At 43.5% G+C, this 17450-nt stretch overlaps 1 protein-coding gene across 1 annotated transcript in view; it reads left to right on the top strand.

Annotated features, from left to right (window-relative positions):
* Positions 1-14359: 14359 nt before the first annotated feature.
* The window catches only part of adcy1a (adenylate cyclase 1a), a 46507-nt gene continuing 43416 nt past the window's right edge, over positions 14360-17450 (top strand). Inside the window, exons 1-2 of the mRNA XM_076726948.1 lie at positions 14360-15158; positions 16643-16792. Of these exons, the coding sequence (XP_076583063.1) occupies positions 14544-15158; positions 16643-16792 (765 nt within the window). The 5' untranslated portion in view covers positions 14360-14543. The remainder of the gene's footprint in view (positions 15159-16642; positions 16793-17450) is intronic.

The following is a 17450-nucleotide window of genomic DNA, read 5'->3' as shown; positions in this document are numbered from 1 at the left end:
CTAACACGTTGCTTTTCTTCCAATCTAATCTGAAGTTCTTCTTCCAGTTGCTTGTTCTCTGCAGAACGTGTGAACAGACAATTGTTTGTTACACAGAATGCTGGGATCAAACTGCACAATATTAATTCCTTTTGAGATTGTCACTGATTAGGCGATCATATAGTAATGCATTTTTGCCATGACTTGGCTGAGAAACATGGAGTTTCAGCCTATTTTGCTGTTTCTCTGCCCCCTTGTAACCAGACATTTATTCATGCAGCTTAAAAAATGACCAAACTTATTGATTTCTTGTCCGTTTTCCATAGTGACAGTTACAATATGTGAATATCAGCTATTTTACTAGTATGGATGTTTCCATTGTTTTGCTTTGTATGACAGCAGTTATTCTTAGTGCCTCACTCTGAGTGTGTGTGTGTGTGTGTGTGTGTGTGTGTGTGTGTGTCGGAGTGTGTGTGTTTGCTGCAGAGCAGTGTTGTTTAACAAGCTTAGCAGGATCAGGTGCTGAGTAATCTGCTGGTAATGAGGCTCACGGTGTGTGTGTGTGTGTGTGTGTGTGTGTGTGTGTGTGAGAGAGAGAGAGAGACAGAGAGAGAGAGAGAGTGTGTGTGTGTGTGTGTGTGTGTGTGTGTGTGTGTGTGTGTGTGTGTGTTTGTGTACATGCATGGTAGCAATTGAATGTGTGTCTTTCAATTATGACCAGCCCAAACACACAGCTCTACATCTGTACTAGCTCAGTCAGAGTGTACCACACTCATTTTCCTCTAAATCTCTATTTCTATATTCTCCTTTTTTTTTTTTTTTTTTTTTTAAACCAACAGCCCCCACTCATCCTGCTTCACCCACTGCGACCGCCAGGTAAACAAGTGTGTATATAAATGTGTATTTCTGTATGATTGCGTGCAAACATACGTGCCTCTATGTTGCCTGTCTGTGTTGGGCAGGGTTTAACTGAATTAAGATGACTGAGGCTGGTGCTCTTCCCAATCGCCCCAGATTGGGGTTTGGAGTGAAAATCCTCCAGGGAAGCACTAATCCCTGACTGTCGGGAGCAATTTTTATTCCGTAAGCAAAGCTTTCTCGCTCTATCTCTCTCTTGCTTGCTCCCTCTCTTGCTCTATCCCTCTATTTATAGCCCTCTTAAGCTGCTCTGCGTGCCACTGTTTACATTTAGAGCCCCCACTCTTTAGATTTTTAGCCCCCCCCCCCCCCTCATGCTCCCTGTCCTCCCTTGGTTTCCCAGCAGAAGAATTAAAAGCAGGACATCTCTATTGAGTAGCATGCTCACATAAAGGAGGGGACGAGATGGACAGATAGAGAGATTATGAGGAAGAGGACGAGACAGATAGAGGGAGCGAGAAGAGGAGGAAAGACGAGGGAGATGTAAAGTGACAAGCAGATCCGAATGTGTATTCCAGGTGGTCAGGCAAGCTGTCTGTGTTTCAAGAAGACAGATCATGATAGAGAGGAAGAGGAGGCGGAAGAGGCTGTGTTGTGAAGGGAAAGGGAGGAAGAGAATTTGTGCTTTATTTGGAGGAGCAAAGAAATGGAGATACAGATGATGCTGTTTTCTCAAATGGCAAACCATTGAGGACAAGTGACATCCTGTGTATTTTTACTACAAATTTTCACATTATAAAAAAGATTGTTTTGACATTTTGGGGTGTTGGGATCTGGTAGGAGCAGGTTTGGTTATTAGGAAATATTAAGGATAGTTATTGATGCCAATAACTGCACTAATATCAATAAGATTATTAGTCTGAATGAATAATAATACTATGAATTAATATAATAATATTAATAATGGGCGGCACGGTGGCGCAGCAGGTAGTGCGCGTGCCTCACAGCAAGAAGGTTGCTGGTTCGAACCCTGGGTCGGGCAGGGCCTTTCTGTGTGAAGTTTGCATGTTCTTCCCGTGCATGCGTGGGTTCTCTCCGGGCACTCCGGCCTCCTCCCACAGACCAAAAACATGCTCGTTAGGTTAATTGGTCTCCATTTGTCTCCAATTGTCCATAGGTGTGAGTGTGAGTGTGTGAGTTGTCTGTCTGTGTGTCTGTATATGTAGCCCTGCGATCGGCTGGCGACCGGTTCAGGGTGTACCCCGCCTCTCGCCCATTGCTAGCTGGGATAGGCTCCAGCCCCCCGCAACCCCGAAATGGGATGCGCGGGTAAAGAAGATGAATGAATATTAATAATAACATGGCACCACCCTGAGATCAGGCACCAATAACCAACTGTGGATAAAGCCTCACAAAAGGGGCTGCTTACTTAAAATGCCAATGCTTAAAATACCATTTTACATTCATCAGGTGACGAGTGAGGGGGTGAATCCCTGCACTGATCTTTGCAATCAGCTGTTATCACAACACATATGCACAAATAATCACAGAGAACTGCTTTTAAAATGTACAATAGCATTAGTTTTACTTCACTTGTGAGACACACGATCAATATAACGTGCTAAGCACCCAGAAACAAGCATCAAGTTCAATGACTGATGTAGTGGAGAGAACTCCATTCTGTCTGGTAGGGGCTGGCTCATGGTTTTATCGCCAGGTTCACCCAGAGAGTGCCGGCCAGAGCACTACTTAGGCCGTTCAGAGTATGTACAGATAAAGAACTGAGAGGCGGATGTGGTATTCCCTTCTTCTCTTTACTTTTCTTGTGGAGCATCACATACAGGGTACAAACCTTGGGTGGGCAGGTGTGTGTGTGTGTGTGTATGTGTGTGTGTGTGTGTGTGTGTGTGTGTGTGTGTGTGTGTGTGTGGTTTTTCTACAAGAAAGAATAACAAATACAACTTAGTGAACGATAAATAAACATATCTATGAATTAACTCAACCTATAACATAGCACCAGCCTAATATGAACAGACAACAATCAAATGAGGTAGATAATAAACAAACACTCAGCACACAGGTTTCACAGACTTGTCTCACTTGTCAAGTCACCATCATTTGCACATGTCGCTTCCGGTAACCGAGCTGGCAAGATGCTCTTATTGTAAGAGTCCAACTTTCTACTGCTACTTCCGGTGACTGCTGTGTGACGTCACTCACAACCAACCCGTGAGCTGGCTCGCCTATAGAATTAGGACTGAATTGAACACTAACAAATATGTAATTAAAGGCACATCAACAATAGTCAATACAATAAACTGGCGACTTTGGGGCCTTTTCTACAACTGAGGTATCTCAAACAGCAACTGTGGGATTTGGCGGCCTGTTAATTTCGCAATACAGTAAAACTTACACAACAATGTCGCTTACAGCAAAACTGTCTATCATTAACTGTTTCTGTCCAGACATAAGCTTCTAACTTGAGATCACTCAAGTGATTAACAGTGATTAACGTGTGTTTCAGTCGATCCAGTGCGTCCGGCGTTTCTCGGAACTCAGGGTCCAGTCATGACTTACCAGCAGGCTGGTCTTGGAAGGGAGCAGAGGAGACAGCGGAGAGTCGGCTTACTTGGATGAGAGCGGGGCATAAAAGTTGTCCTCTTTCTTGAAGAAATAGTTAACCTGTATCGTCCTTCTGCAGGTAAAGAGAGATCACCAGCTAAACAAACAGCTGATGGTTTTGAGGATCCAAATGTGTTCAGAGAACAGAACAGTGGACAGTTGCCCGGGCTAATCAAAGTGCAAATGTTTGACTGGGAACCTCCTGTAGCAACTTCACGCAACAGTGGAAAGGTGAGGTGGAGTGGGGTGCATTGATTCTTCTATCCTTGATGACATCATGGCTGTATGGCTGGGATTTTTCCTGTGGGTCTCGTCCAATGGGAAACCAGGATTTGGATTCAAACCAAATCTTATGCTCAGGTGTGATTTGCAAGGGCTGATGGGATTTTGGTACTATCCTTTGTTCTTTTCCCTGAGCTTTCTGTCGGGCTTTAGTTTTTACATGCAGGCCTTTGCTCAGGCTCTTGGTTTTACATGCAGGCCTGTCTTTGTTCATCCACGTGGTGAGGCTCCAACCAGGGAAATACACCCATTTGGTTTCTAGCTGGGGGTACCGCTCACATGTCTGTCCAGTAAATGGAGCAATGGAGCTCTATGACATAGAGGAATGAGATATATCAGGCTCTGAATGAACACGCACGCGCGCGCACACACACACACACACACACCCACACACACACACACACACACACACACACACACACACACTATTTTTTCATAGCATCAGTTCATTGTTGCTTTGGGTCTTTTCGTGGGATTTGTTGACAATAGAAAAATACAGAATATTGCCAGACTTATCCTTTAAAAAGACATCCTAAAAATAGAATTTCTGTTCAAAAAATGAAATCTCCTCATTGTCCCATCCGCTTCCACAAGACTTCCTGTTTGTTTCGGTTGAGGTCAGCTTGCCCCCTACAGCTGAGAAGTAGCAGTTTAAGGCAGCAGCTAACATTTAGCTCATTATGTAAATGCTAATCATCAGTTGTAGCACAGACCCTGGGGTTTAGAGCTGCTCAGACACAGCTAAGGCTGGGCAAACCAGCACGCTGCATTAGCAATTCTAGTACATAAACAAAGTGATTTATGGATTGCGAGGCGCCACTGTGCTAATCTTTCAGTTTTGTTCCCTGCACACAGTAAAGCAGCGGTGATGGAAACTAGTTATGTCATTTAATGTGATGGAGGAGCCTCATCCTCTGTGTATTTTATGCTCAGATGAGGCACGCTTCCACTTGTGCTTCCTGCCCAGTGTCAATAACATAATCAGATGTGGGGCTCACAGCTGCTCTACCTGTGAGAGAGAGAGTGTGTGTGTGTGTGTGTGTGTGTGTGTGTGTGTGTGTGTGTGTGTGCATGTATGTTTGTGTGAATGTTCAGGGAAAACAGAGGAAAACAGTGCACTGTTGGGACAGTGACACATTTTTTTGTTATGTTGGCTCTGTCTTCCAGCACACTGGAATTGAAATGAAACAGTGTCTAAGGTGAAGCTGCTGACTTTCAGCATTTATTGTGAGGGTGATTGTGTAAACAGTACAGGAACTGCAGACCTGACTTTGTCTTGCTGTGCTGTCCACACATTTGGAGGACTGTTGTTGTTCCAATACAAAGGTACACACCCAGAAACAGCACATAGATGGTTTTGCATGTTTTGCCCAGCCCTGCATCCTTTGGTATTTTATTTATACTGGATTTGCATTAGCACCAAAAGTTGGTGCGAGGTCGAAAGGGTGTGGAGATATATGTGCTGCATCTGTCATGTGCTAAACCACAGTTTACATCGTGTCACAGACCTGCAAATTATTCACTTCTGTTTTAACGGTAAGCAAGCAAGACATTTCCCTATTACTATTGTTACCCTAAACACAGTTTATTTCCCATTACCTCAGTCTTTTCCTAAATGTAGCCACACCATTAAAAAGACTTGTGGGGGGAAGGAGACCTCTGCAGTGTAGTTACATTGAAGAGGCTTGATTTTTATTTGATTTTGACTTATGAAAGTGCTTCTGAATTGGATTATTTAATGTTGAAGACAGCTGTGATTGTGTAAAATTGGCAAGCAATCACCCAGTTTGACCAGTTTTTTTGTGAAAGAGTTTAGAGGATTATAAAAAGAAGTACAAACTCTCACCTCTATTGTAGGGATCAGGCGAATTCGGGTTAATTCTTGCTTTTGGAGGACCACAAATTCCTCAATAGACTGATACACATAAAGTAAATATAATGTGCTTCGGCTTGTGAGATGTGAGCTGTCTTGATCATCATCACAGGGTTAAATATCAGGGTTAGATGATTGAGCACCTCTGTACAGCAGGAGTGCATCTGGGGCTGCTCAGCTGTCCATTTAGCCCCCACTCATTAGCTCCTCCTCTGGCAGCTGAGAGCTCTGATCTGCAAACATTGATTGGGATCAATAATTCACACCGCCGCTTTAATATTTGATGTGTGGAGCTATAGTCTGTCAGGGAGAAGTGCCAGAGTTAAATGTGAAACACACACACACACACACACACACACACACACACACACACACACACACATACAGCTCCTGGTGATTTGTGATTATGTCCATAGCTTTCCCTCCTCTCTGTCTCCAGCGTTTCAGAGTGTCACCGAGCCGCTGCTGAATATTTGATGTGTCAGGTTGATTGTGAAGCCGACCCCAGACCACGGTCACTGAGGGTTTCTCTGTCTCGCAGCCCCGCTCCCGCATTGATCAGACTGGCCACCTGCTGCTCCCTCATCTGAAAATAATGAAAGTATCGAACCGCACTCGCAGAACAGGTACAAGAGAAAATACTTTTAACTGTCAGCGTCCGGACAGTGAGAGCGGAAACTTTCATTACAGTCTGAACTGTTTCATGAATCTTCGATAGCCTCCTGCTGGTTTTAGGTGAGGAGGAATATTTTCAGGATACAGAAGGTGTTTCAATGTTACAATCAAACTGACACATGTATTCTCTCAACATGAAGACTTTCAGTCATCCAGGTCAGAGGATACCTTGACGTTGTCGGGTAAAGACAACTGGACTTGTGAGGTTCCTTCGGAGTGGACTCATTCTGATTTTATGAAGCTCTGTGTATGGGTACTATTGTGACATCTTGTCTTTCACTTCAATTTCCAGTTTTGCCCTCAATCTGCTGTAAGACACACAATCAGCTGGATTAAGATCATGTGACAAACCTGTCCATGAAAAAAGTTCTTCATTGCCACATCTGTATGTTCTGGATCATCTTCCTGCTATACTGTCCAAAAATTTGCATGGTGTATATAAAAAGGACTACACGTCTGACACTTTTCACCTAAACTAGTTGTCCAACTACACAACAAAGTCTTTTCTCATCGCCCTGAAAAAAAAAGATGACCCATATTTGCTGATCTGGTGCCCACTGTTAGGACAGCTTTTACAAAAATCAATCAGGTGGCTGATTTCCGATCTTCTGCCCATGGTTAAGGACTTATTAACTTATTTGTACACCCAGCCATCCACTAGGACCTCCTACATAAAGGTGCTTTCAGACAGTCAGTGGTCTCTGCACTTTGTAATATAGATATGACAGCAGCCATGACGCCCATGTCAGCAGCAGAGGCTTGGAGAGAGGCCGCGCCTGCTGCTCTCCCCAATACGCATGGCTATTTCCCACTGCCGTCTGAGGTGATGATGGTTAAACTGCTTTGGCTTGCTGCTGCGACTCATTGTGTTACCCTGGCAACCACAGAAACCGCTCTGAGGAAAGTACAGCAGCTAATTTTACTGGTGTCATGGACATTAACATACAGTATTAGTTAGCTAAACCTGGTGCAGCGTAGACCTACTGCTAATCATTTCATTTATTTCAAGCTACATCCTTATTCCTTATCCTTATATCTCTTATTGATTATGTGATGACATCAGAGCAGGTGGATACTTGCAAACCGCAGTGAATGGCAGCGGTGCAAAACAACTAAGTGCATTTACTCAAGTACTGTAATTAAATACAGTTTTGAGGTACTTGTACTTAACTTGAGTATTTCCATTTTCTGCTACCTGATTTTTTGGTGCTTTTACCTCGCCAGAGGGCAAATATTGTGCTTTTCACTTCAATAAATTTCAATAACTTTAAATAGGCCCACTAATTACTATGCAGATTCAGATTGAGAAAACAAAACAAATCAACAAATAAATTCTAATATTTTAGGTTCAGATAAAACTATGGATCCTCGGGGGGAAAATTCAGAACATACAGTATATAAAGTAGCTGAAAAGAAGTAGAAATGAGCTTTTACCAGCTTCAACATTAAAGTGATCTAAACTTTAATGCATCAATAATTATGCAGTAGTATCATATACAGTATTCTGAAACGGGCCATTATGCATAATGACCATACTTTTACTTGTAACAGCATTTCTCCATGGTGGTATTTCTGCTTTTACTTATGCATTAGATCTGAACACCTCCTCCACCTATTGTGTATGGCCAAGTGGTTGCACATTTAAAATACAGAGCATTGGTGTTGTTGAGTGGCAGACGCGACAGTCACCGCTCGCTGCCTGAAAGCACCTCAAGAGCCTTTGTGGCTCTCGGGTAATGTCACTTCTGCATTTGCTTCGCCTGAGGTCACTTGTCAGGAAAACATTAGTAAAGTGTTTAAGTGTTTGACCAAACAGTAAATATTGTTCTGTTTGCGATGAAGAAAATGTTGAAATGAATTTGAACCTCAGGCACCTTGTAATAAAGCTGACAGTCGGCAGTTGAACCTCAAAGTCATACTTACATTTTATTTAAAACTGCAGCCTCAAGCACGTATTTTGCTTTTCAGTTGACAGCACATTCAGATAATGATTTTCTTTGAGGAACCATTTCTTCCTGTGACTCACCTTTGTGATTAACAGCAATGACACTAATAATGTGCTGGAGCACTAACAGAGGATTTGAAAACATCAGTTATTTATATTGCAAATCAGATGTTTGGATATTCAAATAGACTAGAGGATCTTTCATGCAGAGGGTAGCTGCATTGCTGCTGTATGACGTGTGATTGAAAAAAATGGGTTTTGAAAGCTTGACTGAAAATAAGAGTGTGAAGAAAACCCATTTATCTTTCACTTGAGAGAAATCTTGTGCTGTATTCCACCAGGATCACCCTAATCCTACTTTGTGGTCCACAGTGACTTTAGACGCTCCTAATAGCAGTGGCATGGAAGATAGTCATTAGGTCGATGACTGCTGCTCCACAGGGAATTATTATTGTCATCAGCCACCTTATGGTAAAGAATTATTGAGTCACTGGGGCTCGGAGGAGTCGGGAGAATTGAAAGCCTCCTTTGTCTTTCAAACTCAGCACCAGAAGTTGTTGATTTCTTCATTTGAGCGGCAGGGAAACAGTCAGTCTGTTTAATCTTTCATCACCTTCAGTATCAGATTGGAATGTGTTTTTTGGGGGCCGGGCAGGCAGATTTTAGCATTCATTTGGATTCATCTGGAATTGTATCCATTCAGGATTACATTCACATTTTAATCGTGTTCATGTAAAATTCCCTCACAAGCACTCTGGGGGAAATTCAGAAAAAACACAGACAATCTGGCAGGCTTTTTTTAACTTTCAAAGACACAAGTGGTACCATATGAAAGAGTTCTGAAACTGTCTGCATTTGTAAGGGTGTGTTTGTGTATCTGTCTGCATGCATGCGAGCAGATGTGTGTCTGTGTGTGTGTGTGTGTGTGTGTGTGTGTGTGTGTGTTTAAATGATAGTTGCATTGGAAATGTTTTCAGCTTCAGTGCAACATCTCTTGCTGAGCGAGATGAGAGGAGCTGACACACAGAATTAAAAATATCTCTCAATAGCACTCCCACACACACACTGCAACCCGAGAGGCCACACACACATTTACATACACAAACACATACATTAACACACAGCCTTCTGCTGAACACTCTCTTTTTGTGTCTCTCTCATCTACCTCATTTCCCCTCTTGTGCATATGGATGCACACGATCAAACGGCTGGCTGTTGAGTGCTTTAAAAAGACTTTAAAGCAACAGTATAGAGGCGTCAAAGACAGATTTAAAAGGCTTAATTTGATTTTTTTTGGTCTTTCTTTTGACCTCACGTTTTACCATTTTTATACATGTTAACATCATGTAAAACTGAAGAAAACGTCTATTTAGCGCCGCAGGGTGATAATACAAACAATACTGTTCATGAGGTCTTTCATCGGCTGCATAAATATCAGCTTTTATGCATCAGAGCCGGTTTCTGTGTTCATCTATTCCTGTCTTCCACAGGAAAAGCATGCCGCTAATTGTGTTTGTGTTTATGGCAGCAAGCAGGTTTATTCATGAATGCAGACGACACTGCAGCAGCAGCAGCAGCAGCCGCTTCCTCAGCCTCAGTGGAGGCCTCCCATTCATCAGTGTACTGAAGATCCCAGTCTGCTAAGTTCCCATTTATCTGTCTCTGTGTTTCCCTGCCAACTGGCTCCCATCACTCACTCACTCATTCACTCACACACACACACACACACACACACACACACACACACACACACGAACAGGAAATCACCTGGCTATGATTATGTGGGCGGGGAGCCTGACAAATCAAAGCTGCAATCTCTGGGTCATCTGGTTTGAGCCGCGTTGGACTTGGTCTGACATTTTCAAAGTTTATTATAAATTTATGAATTTACTCGGTCCACACATATGCACACACACACACACACACACACACACACACACACACACACACATCCCAGTATCACACACAGCTTGCATTGTGTGTCTACACCCTCATGGTTGTTTTTGCATGGGGTGGTGGGAGGGTTTGTGTGGTTCGGTCACCTCTGCGGCTTTCATCTGCACCACCCCGTCCTTCATGTCAGAGCCTCAATTTGGAGAAATGTCAGTGAGCACAATGAGCCGGCAGGGCAGGGCGCTGTGTCACCGCGGCGCAGACAGATACAAACACATCAGCTGCACTCATCACTTCAAACCACCTGAAAGAAAGTCAGAGAGAGAGAGAGAGAGAGGATAGCGAGACAGAGAGAGACAAAAGATTGAGAGAGAGAGCCAGGGTGTCAGATTGGGAAACACCTCAGCAGCATATCAGTCAACTGCTAGCCTTACTGCCTCTGTTGCCATGGTAACGGGGGACTGTCAGGCATCCTGGAGGGAGGGATGGTCCAAAAATCTGCAGCTGTCACTTACTTCAGGAGAGAGAGAAATGGAGCCTCTCTCTCTCTCTCTCTCTCTCTCTCTCTCTCTCTCTGTGTGTGTGTGTGTGTGTGTGTGTGTGTGTGTGTGTGCGTGTGTGTGTGTGTGTGTGTGTGTCTGTGCTGCCTGGCCGCTGTATCACTTCACTTCACCAGGAAGATGCTAAACAGGAAAGATGAGACACTTTGAATGAGCCAGTGGGGATATGAGATGGAAAACAGTGATGCATTTTATGTTCCAAAACAAGTTAAAGCAGTTTAAGAGCTGCACCGCGGACAGGTGTATTTATGTAGTGCTTTCTAGAGTTAGACTTAGACTTAGACAGCTTTTATTGTCATTCAGTAGACAGCAAGTGTACACCGAACGAAATTTCGTATGCAGCAAGCTCAGCACAGGGTTGAAAACTCTTTAAAGAAGTATATATATATATATATGTACAATATATATGTAAATAAAAAAAGGCGTGTAGTGATATGTACAGTTATGTTGAAAGTATGTCAAAATAAACAGCAGAGTATCATGACAGCAGCACACAAGGGATATATTCTATACAAGGGATGCTGTATTTTAAAGAGAAAAGTCATTACAGAGGGAATCCTGACAGTTCAAATGGCAGTTTTCACACACGTAAACGCACCTAGAAAGTAAATAAAAGGAAAGTAAATTTAAAATTTACTTTCCTTTTATTTGTGATGAGTGATGAGGTATCTAAAAGCCAGGTGTTTTTAAGAGGTGCTTAAAAGCCTCAATTGATGACTCTGTCCTCACACCCAAAGGGAGGCTGAATTTTGATCCAAACCTACAGAGAGCTGAAGTATGAGCAGAATGTCTGAGTTCTGTCCCAGAAGTAAGAAACTCTAAATCCCACTGACGTTTATAACGACATTCATAACAAAGAACCTCAACCTTAGGACAGAGCCGCACTGGAGAGTATATCGTGTGGCTCGCTTCATATGTATGTTTACATTAAGACAATAGTATTTAAAAAGTGAACTAACTTAAAGACATGCTGGATGAATGCTGTTATAGAAGCTAGTGGAACAGAGACTAGTCTAATCTAATAGTCAACAACTATAACTCCTTCCTGTAAAAAAAAACAAAAAAACAATCCAAATGTGAAGGTCTGTCCCTGACTTACTAGTGAGTGATGAAATTACATCTTTTGTTGGTCGAGCATTAGAGTTTCACAATGAAACCGTCCATCTATATACTTGACCAAGTCTTGTTAATTAACTGCTTACAGAGGCCAAGTGGTGGACTTCAATAACGTGTAAGCATTAGTCAATGTCTCCCTCTCACCGATGACGCATTTGTTACGCAATGCAGGGACTAATACTACAAGAGTGTGTGAGACCTTTTCACTCTGTTAGCAGGACCACCTCACAAAATCTTATTAGTGTCCCCTCAGGTGAGGGCCAGATTGTCTTTCTTTGTGCTGTTGTGATCTCGACAGCCTATTGATTTGAAACATGCTGGATGATAGTGGATATTGACCACAAAGTAATTGATTGAACGCATGTAGAGACTTTTTGTTAGGAGGGCCCAGAGTGCTTCACATTGACTTCCTCATTGATGAGCCAGTCCACTGACCTCCTCAGAGATCTTAGCCATCACATGTGCAACAAAAAACAAGGTCATCGCTCAGGCACCTGCATCGTGTATGTTTACGTATGCACACTAAGCTGAGGAGCTTTTTAAGATTTTGAATGCCTGTTATTTGACCTCCTGTGTGATCAGACAATTAAGCTGTAACATGTCATTAAGACGTAAAGCTGTGAGGAGGAAGCATCACACTGCTGATGTTATTATTATATTATATTATCATGTGAACCCTGGCCTATGGTTCACATTTCAATCTGACTGACGCAACTGTTATCACTTATGTGTCCTTTGCTTGAACTAATACCGTACGCAATCCACACATGAGGTTAATAAAACTTAGTTTTGCCCCAGCCCCCAGGCTATGCATACAATGTCAACATATTCTTTTTGTGTGCTCCTGCATTCTACTAAATATTATCATTGCTTGTAGCCTTAATATATTATATTTATGATGATGATGACAGTGAGAAGAATAGCAGACACACATGAATGTGTCACACCCTCACTTATATTATACTTAAACCTTCATGTAGGATCCTATAGTAAATGTGTGTAATGCACACATATGCACACATGGTATGGTGTACATGCACATCATTGCTTTCAATTATGCATTATCCATATTGCTCTTAATGCAATGATATGAAATTGGATATCCAAATTATTACATATTTAACATGTAAATCTCATTGTTCTCCCTCTCGATATGTAATGTTAATTCATTGCACGTTTTAATGTCTCACAGGTCATTGCTGCTATAATGAATGATATTTTGCTGATGATTATCTTTCCATAGTGCATGTTTACATATATGTCCTGCTATGATAATATTAGTTATTTTTCCAATGCAGTGGGTCTTTATTGTGTCACTATTTGTCCTGGAAGTATAAACTCATTAAACTCCCATTAAATATGACATTCATGCTAAAATAAAATAAAATGAAATAAACACTTTCTATTTTGAATGCATCCTCTCTATTTGGATACTAGCACATTTCTGGATATTCTGAAGATATCCGCTCCTTACATTCTTATATAATATGTTTTCTCTCTCTCTCTCTCTCTCTCTCTCTCTCTCTCTCTCTCTCTCTCTCTCTCTTCGTGTCAATTAGCTTACTGTAGACTGCATTTTCGGTTTTGCAGCTGCTGCTATTTTGCAGACCATTTACCCCTCCCCACATTCTGGCATTTTTTAATTCAAGTTCTTCAAAACGAGAAGTCAGTGTCGTCCTGCTTTGGCGATGCTGAGTTATGCTTTCCACCGTTTCTTCTATCAATGTTTGTTCTGCAGGGACCGAATCTATTCTCGTGGGTGTTTAAGTTACAGCTGGAATTAAAAACTCACATTAAATAACCGACAGCATAAATGCAGAAAACATGCAAACACGCACGAAACATGCTCTCAGCCATCACAATGGTGCATCACATTTGAAAATGCGCGTCATCATTCTTACATTTTCACTGTTAATTCGGCAAGAGCGTGCTATTTTTAGTCCATTATTGCCTCCTGTCTCTAATGTGTTTTCCTGTTAATTCTCAGTGTGAAATGAGCACCTGACTCTGCAATAAAATATATGAGGGGAAGAGATGCGGGAAAGACCAAATTGTTGCTATATTGGACCATCCACCGGTGCAGCTGGTCTATTTTTAGCTGGGAACTACATCAGCTCTGACTGCAGACACTGTGAGGGGAAATCACCAGCGCTGTTTTGCTGCTGTCTTCACCCAACCGCTGACATTTCACTCAAGCGAATTAAAGCAGGAGAAGCACACACACACACACACACACACACACACACACACACACACACAAACAAAAAAAAAACTGCGAGCTGTGCGTCTCAGAGGCGGGGGAAGAAAGCCCAGAGAAAATATTGTCCCATTATTATTATTATTATTGTGACAAGGGCTGTTCGCTGAGCCTCGTGGTGAGGTGTTTTGACTACCATCATACGCACGCGTGATCCTTCCGGTGAGTCCAGGATCACCCGTAACCCTGTGTGAGGCACCGCAGGTGGTCCGGGAGAGAGAGAGAGAGAGAGAGAGAGAGAGAGAGAGAGAGAGAGAGAGAGGCGTGCTGCACATTGGTCGGGCTACTTTTCTGACGACACACCAACAATCGTCAACCTGTGGATAGGGCGCGCGCGATGCTCTGTTGTCTCCACTGCCACCCTCTCCCCTCTGACACCGAGCCCCACGTCCAGGACACATGAACTGGGAGAGGGTGCCGGTTCGATTCCCCGCCGCAGGAGAGGAACCGAAAAGTTGAGTGTTCGTGCGCCATCCCCGCTTCATGAATGGCCGGAACATGGAGGAGATGCCATTTGAAAGAGTCAAGACCCGGCGGAGGAAGGGTCACTGCCCGGCCGGTGCACCCCTGGGCGCCATCGTCTGCGAGGACGAGTTTAACACGCAGGAGCTGGAGGCTCTCTTCCAGAACTACAACCTGAAGCTGGAGCAGACCGCCACCCTCAAAGCACTGGCGGTGCTCATCGTGGCCGCGTCGTCGCTATCCCTGGTCGAGCTGCTGTCCAGCCCGCGTCTCACCTTGTCCAAGGGCTCCTATCCGGTGCACTGCGTGGTCTTCTTGTCGCTGTTTATCGTCACCAACGTCAAATACCTGCAGGTGACGCAGCTGCAGCAAATAGCGAAGCTGGCCCTGCTGTTCAGCTTCACCTTTGCGCTGCTCTGCTGCCCGTTCCCGCTGGCGCTCGGCACGTCGGAGCTGGTGAGCGCCGCTGCCCCTGAGCAAGGCGTGTGGCAGCTCATGCTGGTCACCCTTGTGGCTTACGTGCTGCTGCCGGTGCGGACGCTGCTGGCTGTGTTGTTCGGGGTGATGCTGGCTGCATCCCACTTCATTGTCATAGCGACGTCGGTCACGGGAAGGAAACAGAGGCTGTGGAGACCGGTAAGTGCTGCACCTGCATCCCGGTCAGCTCTTCAGTCACTCAACCAACTCTGTTGTCTTCAGCTTAGAGAACAGTTCCTGCGCTTTTCACGTAAGCCATCATCATGTCATCAGGTAGTTCACTGAAAAACTGCAGTCCAAGTACCTGTGAGCAACTGCTCCAGTGTACAACACAGTGGTTGTACTGGGACGCTCTCAGCTGGGCTGTAAAGTAACCGTGTTAATGTGAAGTGATGCTGAGAAACAGTATACTTATTCATTCGAGCTTTCCCGGAGAGCAAATGGTTAAAAACGCCCTCAGTGATCCATCTTATCTTAAGGTTACTGGAGTTGCAAAATTGGAAAAGAAAGTTTCACTTTTGCGCACCACTGTAATGAAGCAGAGGAGGAGCTGTCCAGCTGCCAGTGCTGAAGCTCCTGCAGAGCCTCACACAGCTGAGTGCTGATTCTCCACTGGTGCTTGTGCCACAGATAGCAACTAGAAGTAATCATTTCAGTATAATCTTGTTAAAATGTGGTTTCTAAGAGATTTCTGGTCCTATATAACAGTGCTTCCCAGCCTTTTCTGACATGTGACCTCTAAAATGAAACTACTCCTCCCCAGTTTACAATGCCATTAGGTTTTGACCAGTTCAACAAAAGTTCAACTTACTCTTCCATCTTAAATTGTTTCAACTGAAATGTTCAGCAGGCTGAAGATGTAAAATTATCCAGCAAAACATAAGCAAAATGGAGGGATTAGAAAAAAGGTCTTTTTTTCTGCTCTCCAGTTCTGTTCAACTGACATTTATCTTGAGCCCCATGTTGGGAACCACCACAAGAAAAAATGCGATTAAATACTCACTAATTTACCGGAAAAATCACAGGGATTAGAGAAAAGTCACATGTAAGTAGCATGTTTTTTCCTTTTAATCTTTTCATGGCTGCTCAGGTCTATTTTGTGACCCCTTTGTGGGGGCCCAGACCCTTGGAAACCACTGCACTATAGAGGTGTTCCCTTCTTTTGGACTTACAAGATGAACTAGATGTTCTGTTTATGAGGTGGTGTTTCTCTGGTCACCATAAAGAGAAAATCTATCATCCATCTGGCTGGGCTGGATTAGAGTGTTTCGTTGACCTTTCACCTCTGACCTGTTAGGAATCAATGTCACAGAGTGGCTGCAGAGTTCATCTTCCAAATTGTTTGGCACGATCAATAGTCTCTGTTCATTAACCAATAATGCACTTTGTAAATTCCACTGTATACCCTCTGTTGTTTAAGTCTCACCTACAATTCATGTTTTAATCATAGTGCTGACCTTCATTTCTACCATTCAATCCATCCTGTGGATTAATCAAGGATTGTGATGTCTAATCTAGCCAGGATGTATGATTGCACACAGAAATGCACATATGGACACATGCGCTCCTTCAGGCTCACATGCACGTACAGAATGTAGATGCTGTCAGCTTTGTTTGGCATGTCTGTTCTTGTTTGTGTGCAGCTAGTGGCCAATGCGGTGCTGTTCACCAGTGTCAACTTGTCGGGGGTGTTTGTGAGGATTCTCACCGAGCGCACCCAGAGGAAAGTCTTCCTGCAAGCCCGCAACTGCATCGAGGAGAGGCTGAGACTGGAGGATGAGAATGAGAAGCAGGTGAGGCGTGAATCTGAACACACACACAAAAATGCACAGATGGATGGAAAAAACGGCAGAACGCGAACAAGACGATGAAGACTTGCATCCACATGTTTCACCTCGTCTTGAGCGCCTATGTTCATGAAATCTTTGCAGCCTCTTGAGAAGTTTTTTTTTTTTTTTAAAGGTTTCAGATGCCAATGTATTCTAACAACCTGCCCACAGGCACGCAGTAACTATGACAGCAGCTATTTAAGGAAAGAACAATTACTGTGGCACATGCACCAGCGCCACACATTCCACCCCCTCTGCGCACACCTACATGTAGCAATTTAACAAAGGAGCAATCAGGCAACTTTAACACACAGAAACACTTTGTTATGCACTGCACCCTCCTCACCCCCCATGTTCACCAAACCCACCCACACCAGTTGTTAAATAGAAAATTAATTATCCCATGCATGTAATATGCCTCTATGCACGTCTCACCTTCGTTATACACAACATTCGCGAGCGCACATGCACACTTAGCACCTGTGCTTTGTAGATTAGATGATGATATGCTGTGTTTTCCCCAGCAGTAACAGGCTCCCTTCTGACAGGTAATTACACAAGCAGATTGCTTTCATGGCCTCCCTTCTCCAGTAAAGGTCACAGTTTATCTGGGTGAGTGAAA

Source organism: Chaetodon auriga, chromosome 3 (assembly GCF_051107435.1).
Source record: "Chaetodon auriga isolate fChaAug3 chromosome 3, fChaAug3.hap1, whole genome shotgun sequence".
Classification (NCBI taxonomy): domain Eukaryota; kingdom Metazoa; phylum Chordata; class Actinopteri; order Chaetodontiformes; family Chaetodontidae; genus Chaetodon; species Chaetodon auriga.
The sequence above is the reverse complement of the archived record's forward strand: the minus strand, read 5'-3'. Positions and strand labels throughout refer to the sequence as shown.